Source organism: Homalodisca vitripennis, chromosome 7 (assembly GCF_021130785.1).
Source record: "Homalodisca vitripennis isolate AUS2020 chromosome 7, UT_GWSS_2.1, whole genome shotgun sequence".
Taxonomy (NCBI): domain Eukaryota; kingdom Metazoa; phylum Arthropoda; class Insecta; order Hemiptera; family Cicadellidae; genus Homalodisca; species Homalodisca vitripennis.
In genome coordinates, this window is record NC_060213.1 from 28,214,700 (window position 1) to 28,234,623 (window position 19,924).

Here is a 19,924-nt window from a genome sequence, read left to right on the forward strand (position 1 = left end):
TTAAGGAACAAAATGAGGTATAAGTGGTTGACTGCACTTGCCTTACTCTCTGTCCAATGTGGGCAAATAAATATAAGTTTCTCTAGAGCAAGTACTACATATTATGATGGCTCAGAACTCAAAAAGAATTTTATATTTGTAAAAACTCTTTTACATACTATCATTGCTCAATGTGGATTTGTATACTATGTACTGTGTTTTGCAGGCAATAGAGCCATCTTTTTTGTAAATACAATTACTATATAAGTCTAATCAATTTCAATTATTAATCCTACATATCCTACTAAAGCAGTACCTCTTGTACAAAATTCACTATTTTGCTTCTTAAATTTGGAATTTTTAAAAATTTGAATGTTTCCAGGGGAGGCCCCCCTCAATTTTGACTTGACCCCCTCAACAATTTTTCCTGGCTACGTCCTTGACGAAAAATAGTTGGAGTAAAAGTTGTTTCTCAAGAGTAACTCTTCTATAGATTTCACAGAAAATAAGTTATGTTTTTTATACAATTTGCACACGCTTTTATGGTTCAATATCTTAATTTTGTACAAATAAAAAAAAACTAAACTTGTTAGCCACACAAACACTAAAAAAAAACAAACTCCACCAGATGATTTGATCCATCATGGGAAAAGCTATTATAATTTTTACTCATGTTACTCTTAAACAGGTAACAGGTACCTGGATGGTAGCAACAGCGTTGCGGACTAGGATGATGATTATTGGAGCTATCAGCAAGACGAGAGCCAAAATAGCAATTCCCAGGGCCTCTTTACTGCTGGCATCTTGCAAGGTTTCGTTAATGTAATTTCTGTAAGAAGAAAAATTGTTTGTGTTGTACCTCAAGGATCAGAGTTAGTACCACTCATATTTACAGAAAAATGTGTCCATCATTTCCATTTCATCAATGCAAAGATAAGTTTATTTCTATTTGATATCTTAATTGTAAAGTACAATAAATATGATGTAATTAAATTTCTTAAAGTGAAGTAAATGTTTTCAAGTTTTATACAAAGTACCGTACTTGATATCTTCCCGTATGAGAGCTTGTAACTTGCGCAGTTCCGAGGCATAGTTGGCCATCAAGTCGAAGTAGTCTTTGGCTCTTTTAGGGTCTTTATCGCGCGGCTTGTTGTTTAGAATCGCTTTTCGCCTGGAATAATGGAATAAAACATTTAGCACTTCACACTATGATTCTATATCAAATCTAAGTCATAAATCGTATCATCAAAACAATATTATGGAAAAGCTAAATTTAGTAGACACTGTGTACATATCTTTTTGTACTGTAGTTTATCCGAAACAATATTAGTCTTTGCTTTTGAGCATAAGTTTTGTTGAGGTGAAAACAAACAGCCGCTCATAGAGTAGTTTTTTTTTTAACTAAAGAAAAAAAATTTGTGTGCATTAAAGTTGTGTCAATTTCAAATCTTTATCTCTTTTTAAAAAATAGGAAAATATTAAAAATGTGAATCTTTTTACATTAAAAAAATATAACATTTTGGAATGTAAACTTTAAAAACCTGTACTTTAGTTATTTTTTATTTTTTACACAGCAATCGGTTATTGAGAGTGGTGGAGTCCGTGAGGACCGAATCCGCCAGGGCCGAATAGTGAATTCGTCCGCCAAGACCGAAAACGATACTTTCCGTCAGCTCCGAATGATTCGACGTTCACGGACTGGAGAGCAAATTATTCGGAGCTATCGGACTAAGACATAAAATATTCGAGGCTCACGGACGATTCTACTTTTCGTCACTCACGGAATCTAGGAGGATTCGGAGTTGGCGGACTGTCTCGTTATTCGGTCCTGGCGGACTCATGTGTCTTTTAGAGGCGAAAATTAAAGATTCCTATAGAGTCGAATAAATTCGGAGCTCACGGACTGATGTAGAAACTCTTCGATGTTGACGGACGAATAATAGAATTTATCGGTGCTATAGGAAAATTTAAAGTAGAATCTTCAACTGTCCGCGAACTCCGAATTCATACCAATCCGCCAGAGCCGAATCAGCTCCATTCCGCCAACGTCGAAAAGAGCCCATTCCGTCAACGCCGAATCGTGAGGAGGGGGCAGTCATGGAGGGATACAAGTTTGCGATGGCTGCTGGCTCCTCCTACTGTCGACAGTAAATTACAGTCGCCTGGCTCTACACTCCTCCCTCTAACGGTACTACTCCGCTACACTTTACGTTAAGTGAAATGAGATAGCTATTTAAGATAGGTACAAAAACTTCAAAATGTCTGCTTCTAAAGAAAAATGTAGTAAAATTAACAGTAAATAGGAAATATTATTTTCGTATATTGTGTTATATTATTTCTTGGATTTTATAGAATTACTTTTAAATTAAAAGTTTGATTAGTACTTAACTAATGTAATTGATATTTACCCAAATGTTAATTATTTTTAAGTTACTCGTATAATTTCAATACTACGATGAAACATCTTTAACCTCATACACCATTATACAAAGGAATTCTAGGTGTATTATATTGACGAAAACATTACTTTATAGAAGGTTTTTATCTTCAGTTTGTTCAAGAACTTACCTTGTCATCTATTAGGCCCAACATATAATAAATCTACACCCTCTTAGTTATAAACGATAGAACGGCGCAACAAAAAATGAGTTCGAACTAACACAAAACATAAGTTGAATGGTTTTCTAAAATTATTACCACATTTGAATCTTCCTTTCACTACAAAATTTACAATTTAATATGGTTTTACTGTAACCGTAGTATTTTGCGTAACAAATTGTTAATTGTAGTGTGATATCAGTAAAATATTTTTAATGGGGAAAAAGATTACATGTTTGCAATAATAGATTGCACATATTTTATTATGTTACTCTCTCAACTTTTATCTATTACAAATAATGAATTAAGTTTTATATCCAATACTTTGATATACGATTTTTCAAGAATTGAAAACCCAACCAAGGTTACAAGACACATAAAACCAGTTAATTAAGTTGTGATACACTGACTACTTTGTTAGGATTAGATAAGATCATATCGTACGTATTATTGTAGCTTATATGCATTTTCCAGCTACTTGTTACCTAATACCAATAAATAAAGTACCAAATAGTTGTATCTTTTGGCGGTTTCCCACTAATCCTATCCATATTTACAATATTACATAAAGCAATACATACAGTAGTAGAGATCAATCTTGTCTTAGTTGGAGCAATAGTACTTATAATATCCCTCGCAGATAAAGCCATGATAATCGCAGAAAGTTTGGAGCTGGTGAGGATTAACCAAAGTATGTACTGTATAGTTTTAGGGGAGTCGAATATGGAATTAATACCAATGATTCAAAATATTGAATATGTAGAAAATCCCTAAAGGAAATAGTCAATTAATTAACGGAATAGTCAGTTAAATTCTGTATAATGATTAAAATGTAGAAATCTATTTGGCTGTAAAAAAATAATAATGTTAAAAATTAATATATTGGATTAAATGAGTACACTTCATTAGGCATTTTACGTGAAAGATTGTTATCCTTCTCATAAGTTATGAAATAATTTATGCTCACGGAAGTTATTTTTAATATTCAGTGTTTATAATCTGTGTCACTCGGTCAGCCAGAGCGGACGATGCGGTGCATGAGAGAGGGCTAATGGCCAATAGCGTAGCCAGAAATTTCGTTCGGGGGGGGTCCGAAAATTTGGGCCCGAAACCGGGGGATCCGGGGGACGTTTTGTGTGTTATTTGCCAATGAGTTCACTGGTAAAAGGTAAATACCAAAAATATGGAGCTTTAGTAACTACGCCTTATAGAAAGTGGAAAGATGTAATAGGCAAATACAACTCTCACAGCAACTCTAGTACCACAAAGTTCGATTCTGGCCGAATAGAAGGCACCAAAGTGATGTTGGATTCACTGGATAAGAAAGAAAAAGAACAAAACAGAGCTTCACTCAAGCGTATAGTTGATACAACTATATTCTGTGGAGAAAATGAAATACCTCTGCGGGGACATTGGGCCACTGACGGTCGAAATCCCTTTAGAAAAGGAGGGCAATTTTCGAGTGTTGCTCGGGTACAGATCAAACTAACGGTCGGAAAATGCACCGCAAAAACTCTACTGATTAGAAGTTCGGCTACTTTTGATTTCACTGATTGAGGTATTTATGAAATGAATTATAATGACGATTTTTTGTATCATTACACTGTAGACGAGTATATAATTATCGGAAAAACATTTAAAAAATCACTTTCGGTCGGAAATAAAATACACCTGAAAAACTCTAATGATTAGGTAGAACTTCAACTACTTCGGACTTCAGTTATTGAGGTAAACGTGGTATTTTTGATTGAGTTAGGACGACGATTTTTGTTATCATTAATACTCGACTACCTATATAATTATCGAGAAAAAAATCACTTTCTGTCGGTAAATACAGAAGAAAGGCTCTCTACAGATTCAAGTTTTGACGATTTTGGATTTCACTGGTTGAGTGGTTGAGGTAAAATGGTACTTATAATTATGTTAGGACATTGATTTCAGATATTAATTCAATGCCGACTAATAAATATATATTTACCGAGAAAAAAAACAAAAATAATCACTTCCGATCGGAATATACTAAGGAAAATGAAATAATACCTCAGTCAGTGAAATCCAAAGTAGTCGGAACTTCTTATCAGTAGAGATTTTTCCGGTGTATTATCCGACCGGAAGTGATTTTTCCAACTTTTCCTTGATAATTAATTATATAGGTATTAGTCGGCGTTCAATTGATACCTAAAATCAATGTTCAAACATCCTACTTCTAAGTACCACTTTTATCTCAACGACTCAACCAGTGAAATCAGTAGAGCTTTTCCTCGGTATTTTCAGACCAGAAGTGATTTTATTGTTTTCTTTCTCGATAATTAGTCGACGTTGCATTAATACCTAAAATAAACGTCCTAACAAAATTATAAGTACCATTTTTACCTCAACCATTCAACCAGTGAAATCCTAAATCGTCAAAACTTGATTCTGTAGACAGTTTTCTTCGGTATTTACCGACCGGAAGTGATTTTTTTCTCGATAATTATATAGGTACATTGTATAGTTTAATGATAACAAAAATCGTCGTCCTAACTCAATCAAAAATACCACGTTTACCTCAATAACTGAAGTCCCAAGTAGTTGAAGTTCTACCTAATCATTAGAGTTTTCCAGGTGTATTTTATTTCCGACCGAAAGTGATTTTTTAAATGTTTTTCCGATAATTATATACACGTCTACAGTTTATTGACACCTAAAATCAACGTCGTAACTTAATTCTAAGCAGTCATTTTAAGTCCTCAAGACGAATTTGAACGAAGTAGTCGCTAATTTAAACTGTTCGCCATGTTACGGTTCACGTTACTTTGCGACGTCACGTGACCGCGCCCTATAGAAATACCGTGATTACACTACACTATCCGAAAGGCCGAGCCCAAAAGTATCGTTTGATACTTTATGATTTAAACGAAAAGACAATTATATTTTTAACAACGGTCACTTCAATTAAATAAATCAATTAATTTAATGTTTGTAGACAAAAGTAAAGACAACTCTCCTTTTTTCTCCTGCTCCATGCTTTATTTTTTAATACGTCTTAAAATTTGGGGGGGGTCCGGACCCCCTGGACCCCCCCCCCCCTTCGGTACGCCACTGAGGCAGGCCAGCTGCACGGACGAGCAGGAGATGATTGTGTAACATCGCCCATTGAACAGAGTCTCTGCACCTCGAGGTTTGTGGTCGTGTCACAGTCAGGCCCGCGCCGCTCGCACGCGTATTTACAACCCCAAAGTGGTCTCAGCAATCGCTCAGTCGGGTCTGCCGAGGCCTGGCGGAGATATCCGGATTGGCGGGCCCGCATATCCTATCTATTGCATCAGGCTGAGCCCGTGCATAATATTATGTAGACAAACATGAGTTTTGTTATTCATTCGTGTCACAATAACGGCCTCTTCCACCAAATGGACATTCTCAAGTTGTAAAATCTACATTGAGGGAATACATAATGTTTTCTTTTCAGAATTAACAGAGTACTCGGTTTATCAATCTTGTACTAGACTTAGGTTTAGTGGCTCATAATATTTTTTGATCACACCGATAAGTGCCGAAATCAATGACTCTGGTTTCATGGTAGTTTTCAAATGACTTGCAAATATACTCAATCAATACATAGTCTATGCATCAAAAGTTTTACATCATTGTAATACTACATCTTTCAATTGAACGCCGACTAATACCTATACAGGGTGAGTGGCTCTTGGTGTGACAAAATTTTTTGGGTTATAATGCAATGTAAATGTGATACAATGGCGGTTATAAAAAAGTCTAACTCCAAAACTTAGGTCTGAAATGAATTATTTTCAGTTTTTCTAAATGACCCGTGTTTTTGTACGTAAATCTGATATTTACTATAACACACAAAACGTCCCCCGGATCACCCGGTTTCGGACCCCCCCCCGAACGATATTTCTGGCTACGCTACTGTGTGTCCTCATCATATTTCTGAAAATAGATTTACCTTCACAAACAAAAACAGTAGTTGGGGGATGAACCACCTGCAATCTATTGCCTTAATATCACATAACGTAGTTTGGTCTGTTTTTCTCATTCTTCATATATTAAAAAATCGTAACTTTATTAAAATGGTACTTTCATGTATATATTATTACTATGAAGTTATAGAGAACAAGTTTTTTGTCAATTGGAATTAGTTTTGTGTAGACATTCAACAAAGTTTATACAGTTGTAATTACATCAAGTTGGTTTAGGTTTTGTTAGAAATAAGTAAACCTCTTTCTTTCGACATATTTTAAAACTCGTTCAAATAGTGATCCAGGAACGACAGGAGATAATATTTTTTGTTACTAGCAGTTAGTTACCAATGACTTCGAACGCAACATATTCTTAAATATATTCTTAAACAATATTAGTTTTACTCCTCTTTACGATAAACTATTAACCGTTAAACGGTTTAACATTTGGAATATCGTAGTTAATAAAAAACACAAATGCTGTAAGGTTTTTTTTAAAGGTGCATTCATGTTAAAACTCGTTCATTTTACCCGCGTTTCGCACACAAATTCCTAGGCTTTCTTATGAGCACTTCTCGCTGCAGTGAATTATATATCCGACGTCAATGTTAAGATTTCCTTGTTCAAAGAAATATGTCTAAAAGTGTAGACTTGTAGTCATTGTAATTTATATTTAAAAAAATTAATGATGTAATATGATGGAGCTGTATAGTATTTTTTTCAAACAGGAATAGACATATCAGGTAGCTATTATTTCAGTATCCAAGACACTTTCACAGTTGAGGGGTATCAGATGTTTGTTAATCGAGGTTTTTGCAAGCGTACCTTTAAAGTAGTGGCGCTCCCTTCTACGTCGATGGATTCGTTGAAAAAATACCTTGAAAATCACAACATTATTTCTTTAAATATCACTTTTATTTATTACATGTGCAGAGTGTATACTTTTTTAAACCATTAAAATTATACCATTTACCATTTTGTGAACTATAACGTATATTGTGTACTTCTATATAGTAATTCTTATACAAATTCAATGGAACCGTTATTTTAAACTAATTACATCTCAATTTAGGTGATTATTTTACTACACTTTACGTTAAGTGAAATAAAATAGCTATTACAGATACGTCTCATAAAGTAGAGTACACAGTTAAACTAATCGCATTATAGGTACAAAAACTTAGAGGCCAAATTGTCTGCTTCTAAAGAAAAATGTAGTAAAATTAACAGTAAATAGTAAATATTATTATTTTCATATAATGTGTTGTATTATTTCTTGGATTTTATAGAACTATTGTAAAAAAAAAATGATTTGATTAGTGCTTAACTGTTGTAACTGATATTTATCCAAATGTAGGTAATCATTTTTAAGATACTCGTATAATTTCTATACGACGATGAAACACCAACGTAATGGAATCTTTCAACTCATACACCACTATACGAAAGAATTATAGGTGTAATTATTTTGACGGAAACATTATTTTATAGTAACAGTCAAATCGTCAATTTATGGAAGAACTGACCTTGCCATATATTAACACATAAAACATATACACCCTCTTCACTTTAACCTAAACAATCGCGTACAAACAATAAACTATTACAAAATATAAGTAGAATGGTTTTATAAAATTAATACCGCATTGGAATCTTCTTTTCTTTTCATTGTACAATTTACAATTCAATACGGTTTTACTTTAAACCTTGATATTTTGCGTAACAAATTGTTGATTATAGTAACTTAGTGATATCGGATTTATGCATACACGAAACAATACATACAGTAGTAGAGACCTTTCTTGTCTTAAAGTTGGATCAATAGTAGTTATAATATCCCTCTCAGACAAAGCCTTGATAATCGCATAAAGTTGGAGGACCAGATAAAGACTAACCAAAGTAAGCACAGGTTAAGGAAGTCGAAAATGGAATTAATCTACCAATGATTCAAAATATTATTAAAAATGTAGAAAATAAACCAAGGGAAATAGTCAGTTAATTAACGTAATAGTCAGTTAAATTATGTATAATGAGTTAAATGTAAAACCCTATTTGGCTGTGGACAGAAAAAAATAATGTTTAAGATTATATTGGATGAAATGAGTACACTACGATACATTACGAATTTTAAGCGCAAGTTTCTATCCTACTGATAAGTTCTGAAATAATGTGTGCTTTTTGTAGTTGTTTCTATTGTTCGGTGTATATAATCTTTCACTCGGTCAGCCAGCGCGAACGTTAGGTGCATGAATGAGGCCATGAATGAGGTGCTAACAGTAGGCCACCTGCACATTGAACGCAGGTGCTGTGCGGACGAGCAGGATATGATTTCGTAACATCGCACATTGAACAAAGCCTCTGCGAGCATCCCTGTTTGTGGTCGTGGCACATTCAGACCCGCGCCGCCCGCACGCGTATTTACAACCCCAAAGTGGCTTCAGTCGCCAGTCGGGTCTGCCAAGGCGCGTGGCAGAGATATCCGAAGACTGGCTGGCCCGTATATCCTATCTATAGCGTGAGGCTGAGCTGTCTATAACCTTGCATAATATTATGTAGACAAACATGAAGTATGTTATTCATTCGTGTCACAATAACGGCCTCTTCTATCAAATGGACATTCACAAGTCACAAAATATACATTAAAAGGAATACATAATGTGTTCTTTCCATGATATTGAATTATCCACAACTAAACAAAGAAATGTACATGACGATGCTACTTTAATATTAGTTAGGTTAAAATTAATATACGTGCTTGCCGATTGGAGTGTTGAGAATATTAATAATTGGCTTTTATTTTCTTTGAACAGTAGCTGAGAACCACTACCCTGCTTCGTCAGTTGCTTGATTAATTTTATTCTCTAAATCATCAAGAGATTTTGTTTTTATAGTGGTGTCGTCAGCAAACACAACTACAGATAATGTAGTTAGGTTAGGTGAAAAATCGTTCACGTAATTTAGAAATAGTAGTGGACCCAGCACTGAGCCTTGGAAACGCCACGATCGTTGAGTTGTCAGTGGGAAGAAAACTTTATCGAAGACTTATTTTTAATTGTAACCTTTTGTTTCTTATGTGATAAATATGAAGATATTGAACTGTGAACTGAAAAGCCATAAATTCTAATTTCTTTAACATTTTTCTGTGTTCAACACAGTCAAAAGCCTTTGATAGGTCACAGAAAAGAGTTGCAGTATGATGTTTTTTTGTCAAAATTGAAAAATAAAATTGTATCAATTAGTTCAAACACTGCCTAGGCTGTTGATGAGTTAAACTGATTTTTATACAAAATGTTATATTTAGTAAAATGTTTAAGAATTGTGATTGGGACTACTTTTTCAAAAAATTTAGAAATCACTGGAAGAAGGGGACTCAAGATCCTCATCCGCTTTAATTTTTAACTTGTTAGTTTCTCTATTAACCATCTCCCACATCGCGTGTGGCCTATTCCTCGCATCCAATATGAATCTGTCATTTGCCATTTTTTTGGAAGCAAGAATTACTTTCCTTAAGATATTACAATATACTTCTTATAGTATTTAGTGAGCTCTTGACAGTTCAGTGATTTCTGAGCTTACATAATATTTTGATCACACCGATAACTGGCGAAATCAATGAATCTGGTTTCACGGTAGTTTTCAAATTAATTGCAAATATAATTAATCAAAGCATAGTCTATCAAGAGATTTACATCATTTTAATCTTTCAAAAAGCTCACGAACGCTTCACAGTACTTGTTTGTATCATCCCTTTGGATCATCACAATGTTGCAAAACGATAGCACCATAGAGCTCTCCACTCCAAAAGAGTTTTAAAATAACACATATAGGTACTCCTTTTTCACGATTCTTAATTTATTAGTCCTCATACCATTGTTCTGCTGCACCGACTGAAGTCGCACTTTCTTCATTCTTGCAGTCTGCGTGTTGTACCTCTTGGAAACTTTTCATTTTAGTTTTCATATCTTATTTCAACACATTGTGTTTTATATCCCACAGCCACCTCCAGACTGCTTGACATACATGAAAGTACACAAAAGTAAATTAGATTTAGGAAAAACATTTGTAAAGAGTTTCGTCTAACAGAAATATAGTCACCTTGTCTGTGTTGTATTAAGCACTTCTTTAAGCAAACTATATGGTATGTTGTAGTTTTCTTCGGTATCTGGTGGATGAAGTACACAGACTAACGGTAGATCTCCTATTTTGTCAGTAGAAGGTAAAGATGTAAGGATTGTGTTTATTTGGTCACATAATCCACTAGAGTCTACAAAAGTTTTATAGTTTGTATCATTCTGTCGTTTCATGATTAGAGATACCTCTGATACAGTTTTAGAGTTTTCACCAATACTTACACGAAACATCTTTTTTTAGATAAGCCTTTGTTATCACAGGTTTCTGAAACGTTTCTCAATCTCTGCCTCCGAAATAGCGTTTCCTTCAACTGTTCATGTGAAAATGTGCATGTGAATAGACTGAACGTTTCTTTAAATACGAAAGTCACATATTCGGTCGGCTTGAGATAAAGAAAAATCGGAAAAAACTACCTGAAAAACTAATGCCTTCAGGTTTTTCTAACAATACGTACACTTCTCATAATAAGCATATAATTTATTAGCAATACGATTACAAAATTTTTGGAATTAGTCTGTCTAGGATATAGTTTTGTTATTGTCACATAGAGCAATGTTCTTTGGTCCTTTACAAGACGAAGAATTCTTTCAGAAGATTAGTATAATACATACAAAAGAAAAGTATTTGATTTCATTCCTTTCCTTTTAAAAATATGAATAGCTAGTGATTTAAATTTGCACATTAAATTACAATTAAATAGTGTGTTTGTGTACATTGTTTTCCAAAACCTCCCGCCTTACCTCAGGTCTAAATAAAATATGCGTATTAGACAGCTTTATTTATTTCTAAACTTGAGAGACATCGCTCTCTAAACACAACATGCAGAGTTCTAATATTGTCCAATAAATTGTCTGATAAATAGAATGAAGTGTGACAAAAAGAAGAGGCTCATTGATTTTCAAAGTAATCAAGTATTAGTGGAAAGAGTTTGATTTAAAAGAGGGAAAAGGCGATGAACTCGAAAGGAAGCTAGATCAGTAGGTATGCTGGCCACTATCTCTCCCCCTACCGGGGTTCTCACGGTTCTTATCACATGTCTGAAAATAGATACACCCTGACCGGAAAAAACAGTAGTTGGGAGATCAACGTCCTGGAATATCTTGTCTCAATATCACATAACGTAGTTCGATCTGTTCATCTCATAATTGATGGATGAACTAATCATAACTTTATTTAAGTGGTACTTTCATGTATACCACTAAATAACCATATGTAGGTATATATTGTCACTATGACGTTATAAGGAACAAGTTTTTTCATCAAAGGCAATTAGATTGTGTACAGATTTAATAAAGTTTACACAGTTGTGATTTCATCAAATTGATTTTTGATTATAAATAAGCAAAGTCTCTTTCTTGGTATGTTACAATCAATACTTTTTTCAACCTCGTTTCTTAACCCTCCATTTTTATTCTGGATCAGTGTTTCCCAAACGGTTTTTTCTCGCGGCACACAACAAAAAACGGCACACCTATTACTTTATGCCATTGATTAAGCTTAAGTACTTGATATAAACGTACTTATACAACAAAAATCAGGAAAATTATATTATTTATTAAAATAATATAATTTTCTTGGGTAAGTGAAAGAAAAAAATTACATTTAAAAGAAACTTAATTTATTTTAACTTATTGAGCAAAATATAGTAGTATAATACAACCAGTAAAAGTTGGAAAATATTAAACAAAATACTTCTTGATTTCCATTATTCACATTCTTGGTTAATGTTAACACTATTTTCCGCTGTAGAGGTTGAACAACGAATAAGGCCAATTTCAAGTCGTGCTCTACTGTTTCTTTTTTACAACTTGGTCGAGTACAGGTGAAGCAAAAGATGGAAGTACTCCCCGCTTTCTTGTACATGGTCACTCAGGGGCGCACCCAGAATTTTGGTTTGGGGGGGCTTCGGCTTCCCAAGTATAAAATGTACGCCTATAGTTTTCCATTACATGACCTTCAATGACCAGTAATATATAATTAGTTGGCCTATAACATATCGAACTACAATAATGTAACATTTGGTACATCACTGTATTACATGATCATTAGATAATTGAGTAAGCTAAAACCAACTGTCTGTGGCCTGTTTCATAATCAACTACAAGTTAATCTTATTAGAGAAAAATTTAAGTTAATAGGCTACTATTACATTAAACCAGCTTTTAGCTCAATTAAAACCTTATTAAAATTACAAGTTAAAGCTTTATATTGATTTTTATTATGAAATGTCATCCTGGAATAAGTTGGACTGTCATTAATTAGTTTTAAGTTTTCAAGGAAAGAAATAATACATTTAAATTACAAATGTAAATTTAATGATTACAAAATGAGATGTAAGTTAAAGTTAAAATATTTACAAGACAAAATCTAGACGTCTGGTCGATTTTTTGAGAACAGAAACTACCTCTGTATTGGTCACTTCTATTTCACGGTGAATATTCAAAGCCGCCAGTCCACTCAGTCTGTTAGCACCCATGGTATTCCTTAGATAGGTCTTGAGTCTACGTAATGTTGAGAACGACCTTTCTGCTGTACTCGTAGTTACAGGGATAGTGCACAATATTTTCAACAATATGTGGATGTTAGGAAACATGTCCTTATCACACAAGTTCAACAAATCAATTACATTTCTTGGTGTGTTGGTGTGGGTCTTAAAGCTGTTGTGCCACAACTCAAACTCGGCTTTGAGCAGGCTTTCGTTGTTCCCACCACTTTCAATTATGTCATTTTTATAAAAACAACACAGCTGCAGATAATTAAGTTTTGAGGTTTCTTCTTCCTTTCCACGTGATCCATCGGCTGTAGGCATCAGACACTCAAACCCCTTCAATATGTCTTTATGTTTCATGAATCGGGATTCCAAAGAACTTATCAAAGATTCAATCCAAGGGATGAAAATAGATCGCCGGTAGTACACTTCAGGCGTATCTGCTGGTGTGTTGTTTCTATTTTGTTGTCTGCCAACTGTTCGGGGCATGGAGATTTTACATCCAAAGTTGTTGGCCATATGGGTAGCCTCTTCAAACAAGGAGTGAAACTCTTCATCCGCATTTGTTCTTATGGATTTTAGGCTTTCAAGTACAGTTTCAGCATGTGTGATTGCAGAAGATAGTTCCAAATCACTTCCTTGCAGCTTTTTGCTTAGGTTTACAGTGTAACCAAGGAGCTTGTCTGATGCCAAGAGAGAAATGATGAATTCGCCTTGACGTAAAGAGCTGAGTAAAATAAGAGTTCCAGAAGAAGAGTCTCTATCACTCCAGTTTTTTATTTCCTCCAACGCTACTTCAACTGGTTGAAGAAGCTCCTTCATGACAAAGACGGCATCATGCCTTTGCACCCATCTTGTTGGACAAAGTTGTAGCAGTTTTTTCCTGTTGGTTTCAACATTTATCTCCGATGCAATACACTGTTGTAAAACGGCTTGTCTTTTAGGAGTGTTGAAAAAATTATACACCCTCTCTACTATTCCGAAACAGTTTCTGATAGGTGCAACTTCAGAAGCGTTTGATAATGCCAGATTAAGGCTATGAGAAGCGCAATGCACAAATATTGCTGTGGGGTGAGCTTCTTGGATACAGGCTTGGGTCCCATTAAACTTCCCACTCATGGCAGCCGCTCCATCGTACCCCTGGCCACGTAGGTTATTGACGTCAATGTTACTATCTTCAAGTCCTTTTATTACAGTTTTTGCCAACTCCCTACCGGTTGTGGAGGTTAGTGGCATGAACTTGAGAAATTGCTCACATATTTGGTAATTATTTGATGCATCAGAATCTACGTATCGTAGACACAACGAAAACTGTTCAATTGTTGAAACATCGGACGTTTCATCTGCGAGAATACTAAAAAACTTAGCCTCTTTAACTTTAGTTGCTATTTTTTCAGTTATGATCTGGTTACAAGCATCAATTATTTGGTTTTGGAAGTTCCAACTTATGTACGTAGCATTTTTTCCACATGATTCAAAGTGTTTTTTTAAATCTTGATCCCCCGCTTCAATTCTGGCTCTAAGCAGTGCTCTAAAGTTACCCTCATTCTCGGCAGGTCTACGATTTATATCAAACTCGCCATAATCTCTATGGCCCCTAAGAGCAATATTTTGCCTTCCACACAAAATAATAGTGTCTATTATCGGAAGGATTCTTTTCACGTTGTTTTGGGCTTGAAGGTCTTTCCCTTTATCAAGGGATTTGTCGATTGATTTGATTTCACTATCCATTACTCTTTTAAAGTTAGCTGCGCTTACACAAGAGTCCTTGTGGTACTGTGAGGCTGCATGCTTTTCAAATTTTTCTAATGCTTTTTTTCCAGTTAGAAAAACCTTCCTCAACAAGTTGGCCAGTATGTTGAGCGTTACTCTTGCCTACTTCTTTTTTTGGAAAAAAGCATACAATGAACACAGTATGCAGAGTCTTCAATTCCAGAATAAGACAGCCAAGTATATTTATTTAGCCATGAAAACAAAAATTTTCGTTGTTGAGTCCCGTACGTTCTGTAAGGAAAGTTAAAACTACTTTGAGGGACCCATCTGTCATTCAACACTTTTAACTTTTCACTGTCTGTCAATTTTTTTGTTTTAAACAAAGCAATGTCTAAGTTATTTTGACTTACATCGGACTGCAGAGTTCTTACGTTAGCTCCCGAGACATCCTCCAACACAAACTCAGGCTGTTCAGCACATGTAGGCAGCTCCTTACTTGCCGAAATATTTTTGTGGCATTTCAACGGTTTAAAATAGTTTTGTATACTAGCTTTTCTTTTATCACCCATAACTTACTAGACTACTGTCCAACCAATTTGTCAGACCTAGACCACAAACACAGCTTGAACTTGACAGCCAGACAACCCATAACACACACTATACTGCAATTCGATAAAACTACGACTGTCAACTGGACAAAAGACAAATTCACTGCCGGGGCGGGCACGGGCGCGTCTGGTGAGAGTTGTGGAAACTAGAGCTGGTCGCCCATGGCAACGGCACGTAGTCATCGCCATAGAGCAGGATGGAATGGAGGGAGCTAACACAGCAGCGCAGGCAGTTATACTGTGAATACATACGTCTAAATATTTGTTTCACAACTCTTGATTTCTATGATTTAATCTGTGTTACTTTAATAAATAGGTTTAACGTTACCATTCATTATAGTTTATAAAAGTACGATAAAACATATATGATGATACATAACGAATGATTAGTCACATACAGTATTTATTAGTCGGATATATCAGGTCCTTGGGGGGGGCTTAAGCCCCCAAAGCCCCCCCCTGGGTGCGCCACTGTGGTCACTCATTATGTTTTTAAACTTTAGATATCGGATTCATTTTAGGCCATACGTCATGAGAAATTAAAATTTGAAATTTCTTAGGCGATATTATTTTCTTTAATTTTCTAACCTTCTTATAAGTATTATACGTTTTCATGTAAATATTGTATATAGGCTATATTTATCGTACTTCCATTCAAACGGTTTACATACTACCTGTTTCATCATCAGGTATTCCAAGAAAGGTGGAAGTCGAAAATTAACAGTTTTTGCCAGAATGGACCGATTTGTATTGTTTCACGCGTATTGGTACCAAATCGTGTTAGAGCAGTACGATTGTGTTTGAAGTGTCAAAAAACAGTTGCGTTATTTAAAAGATGGATTATAAAACGACATTATGAGATCAAACACAAATAATATGCTGATATATTTACACCTGCCAGTAATCTTAGTAAATCTAAAGTTTACTGTCAATCTACGTATCTTCAACTCAAATCAATGACTGAGCAGGTGGAATGTGGAGAGGCTTCTTTACGTATTTCTTGGACTCTTGCTAAGCACATGAAACTATTCAACGATACTGACATAATTAAGGAACACATGCCCGATGTAGGCAATGTTCTAGTGATAACGGAAAACATGGTGTTGAAACTCCATTGTCTGCAAATTCACTAAAAAAACACACATGTTTTGGTAGAATAAAATCATTTTTATTTGAAAGGATAGTTATATAATTCCGAATATTACATATTGGCTAAGGATGACTCTTGTAAAATTACTGTTGAAGCACAATTCATTATATTTGTACGTTTTTTGGATAAAATTAGAGAAAATTTTGTTGATGAGCTATTAGTTATTTTGTTGTTAATAGGAAAAACCCAGGGAAATACATAATCGAAGCGGTAATGGATTATTTCGTTAAATATGAGTTACATTTTAAAAAGCTTTTATCACTAACTACCGACGGTGCACCAGCGATTATTGGGTCAAAAACGACTAGTTCACCTACTAAAAATCAATGGAAAAGTAATGAAAATTTCTTTTCCAACCACTATATCATTCAGCATACTGCGCTTTTCTTCAAACGCAATCCTATTCTTGAGAGAATAATGCAAGAAATTATTTAAATAACAAACTGTCTTCGTGCAATACATCGTGAATTGAAAATATTTCTTTATGAAGTAGACGCTTAAGATGACGTTCTGTTGTTGCAAAATAATGTGTGGTTAAAAGGTTGAAAGCAAAGACTGCATTTTACAACGATTCTTTACCATTTTAGAAGACGAAGACATTTCTTTTCAATATTGATGCAAAAAGCTTTTTACTTTTGTCAGGAACTGCCATGCAAGCTTTTCTTTGCCTTTAAGTTAAAGTTCAGATTATTGAATTGTTAAAGAATATCTGATAAGAAAGCAATGGATGTGTTTATTCTTTATTGCCAAGAAAACTTAAGTAGGTGATGGTTGATATCTGATCAATATTGAAAAGAAATGTCTTCGTCTTCTAAAATGGTAAAGAATCGTTGTAAAATGCAGTCTTTGCTTTCAACCTTTTAACCACACATTATTTTGCAACAACAGAACGTCATCTTAAGCGTCTACTTCATAAAGAAATATTTTCAATTCACGATGTATTGCACGAAGACAGTTTGTTATTTAAATAATTTCTTGCATTATTCTCTCAAGAATAGGATTGCGTTTGAAGAAAAGCGCAGTATGCTGAATGATATAGTGGTTGGAAAAGAAATTTTCATTACTTTTCCATTGATTTTTAGTAGGTGAACTAGTCGTTTTTGACCCAATAATCGCTGGTGCACCGTCGGTAGTTAGTGATAAAAGCTTTTTAAAATGTAACTCATATTTAACGAAATAATCCATTACCGCTTCGATTATGTATTTCCCTGGGTTTTTCCTATTAACAACAAAATAACTAATAGCTCATCAACAAAATTTTCTCTAATTTTATCCAAAAAACGTACAAATATAATGAATTGTGCTTCAACAGTAATTTTACAAGAGTCATCCTTAGCCAATATGTAATATTCGGAATTATATAACTATCCTTTCAAATAAAAATGATTTTATTCTACCAAAACACAAACTAAATCTTTTTAACATTGATCCTGAAAATGAACGCCTGCACTTCCCTAATTAAAAAATAATCAGTAGTGACAACAAGCTTGACGTCGGCCAATACAAAACGTTCATTAAGGACCTTAAAAAGGAATTTGAAAACAAATTCACAGATTTCAAGAAAATTGAGATTGTTGTCGACATCCTTAGTAACATTTACTCTCTGGATTCTGTTGATGAATGGAGCAATGAAGGTGCAAATATTTTCGGGAGTAATAAAGTTGCTCTCAAGATAGAAATGATCGATTTCCAAGAAAATACATTTGTTAAACATCAAAAAGAGAAAGTGTAATGTCAATACTTTTGGATAAAACGTCTACTTTGTCTTAATAAATATCCAGAAAACTAGCCTTGAAACTTCTTACTTTGTATGGGTTGACGTATGTTTGAAAGCAGCATTTTCTAACATGAACTTCTTTAAGAATAAATTCCGAAGCAGACTTATCAACAAAAATCTTTCATATTTAATGATAATAGCCTGTTCAAACTTTAGTCTAGTCTTCGGGAGGATAGTTCAGGGCAAAAATATTATTTTGCTCATTAAAATTGTAAATTACAGATGATACTTCCTTTGGATTATAATGTTTGTTTATTATTTAATAAAATAATATCCCAAAACTCATTTGTTATATGTATTTATTAATATTGCAACTACAATAATGTTTAAATAGGACAATTTAATATTTCAATTATCAAGCCACCATAATATTTCACAATACCTATTTTCTATGACAAGCAATATTTTGTTCAAACCAATTAATTTAATTTTAATTTTAATTTTATAGCGTTTATGTTATAATAACAAAGGCGTTACAATAACAACATAAAGAACTTCGGGAATAGCAAAACTAACGTATACTAAGGATCCAACCAGTTGTAAGTGAATGGGCTATTTTGCGTGGGCCAAATTGCCAGAAATGAAAACTTAAGGGTTCTTAATATTTCGTTAAATATAAAACAAAGGTGGTGAATGACAAACGTAACAAAACCTACCAAAAATGTATGTTGTCTGGAATGCATTTTGCATCGATGTTACTACAATCTAATTACCCATTAATCTTGTTTCGCCACTTTTTCACGGTGTGAAGTATGACTAGCCATTAAATTAGGGCTGTAAAATAGATATTATTGCTGAAGTAACGAAAAATAACGAGGGACTGACGATATGAATTTTGAAAACGTATTATTTAATCTGGGTAGGCTAATTTTTATGGTGACACATTGAATTAAGGCTGTAAAGTTTTTAATATTGCTAAACTAACGAAACTTTTGTGAGAACTAACAGGAACTTACGAAGAACTAACGAATAATATGAAAAATGTGGGTAAGCTATTTTGTGTATGTCAACTTTACACACCTGTCGAGTACTACTTTTATTCCAGAAGCCAAAGATATGGCAATCAGAGTTTCTCTATGTAGGAAACAATGTGTATAAACTATATCTGTGTTTTTTCTGTTTTGCTAACGTTAGAAAGCCTGTGAAGTGCCCACCCATAAATGGGACACTTAAACAGGACTGCCATAATATTTTGGAATTTTCAAAGAACTTATCAACTAAATTAAAAATGTCTTGTCCTTTTGTTGTATCAGGGAGATCTTTACAAAACAGGAATGGTTCAACTATAGATTTGTCATCAATAAACTGTACAAAAGTCACCACCAGTGATTATATAAGTATATGTATCTTTTCAGTGTAATTATACTAAATCAATAATTAAAGAGTCCATTTCGGTACGTTATATCTCTAAATTGTATGTGTATATAGATTAGTGCACAAACAAAAAGTTAAATAGAGTATAATAATTCACATTTCACTGACTGCTCTAACGAGGCCTGTAACTTGTGGGATTAAACAAAT

General features: G+C 34.1%; 1 protein-coding gene across 1 annotated transcript in view; it reads right to left on the bottom strand.

Annotated features, from left to right (window-relative positions):
* Positions 1-19,924, bottom strand: part of LOC124365773 — a 128,125-nt gene that overhangs the window by 15,105 nt on the left and 93,096 nt on the right. The window contains exons 7-8 of the mRNA XM_046821780.1: positions 1,022-1,150; positions 679-808 (exon numbers count right to left, since the gene is read on the bottom strand). Of these exons, the coding sequence (XP_046677736.1) occupies positions 679-808; positions 1,022-1,150 (259 nt within the window). The remainder of the gene's footprint in view (positions 1-678; positions 809-1,021; positions 1,151-19,924) is intronic.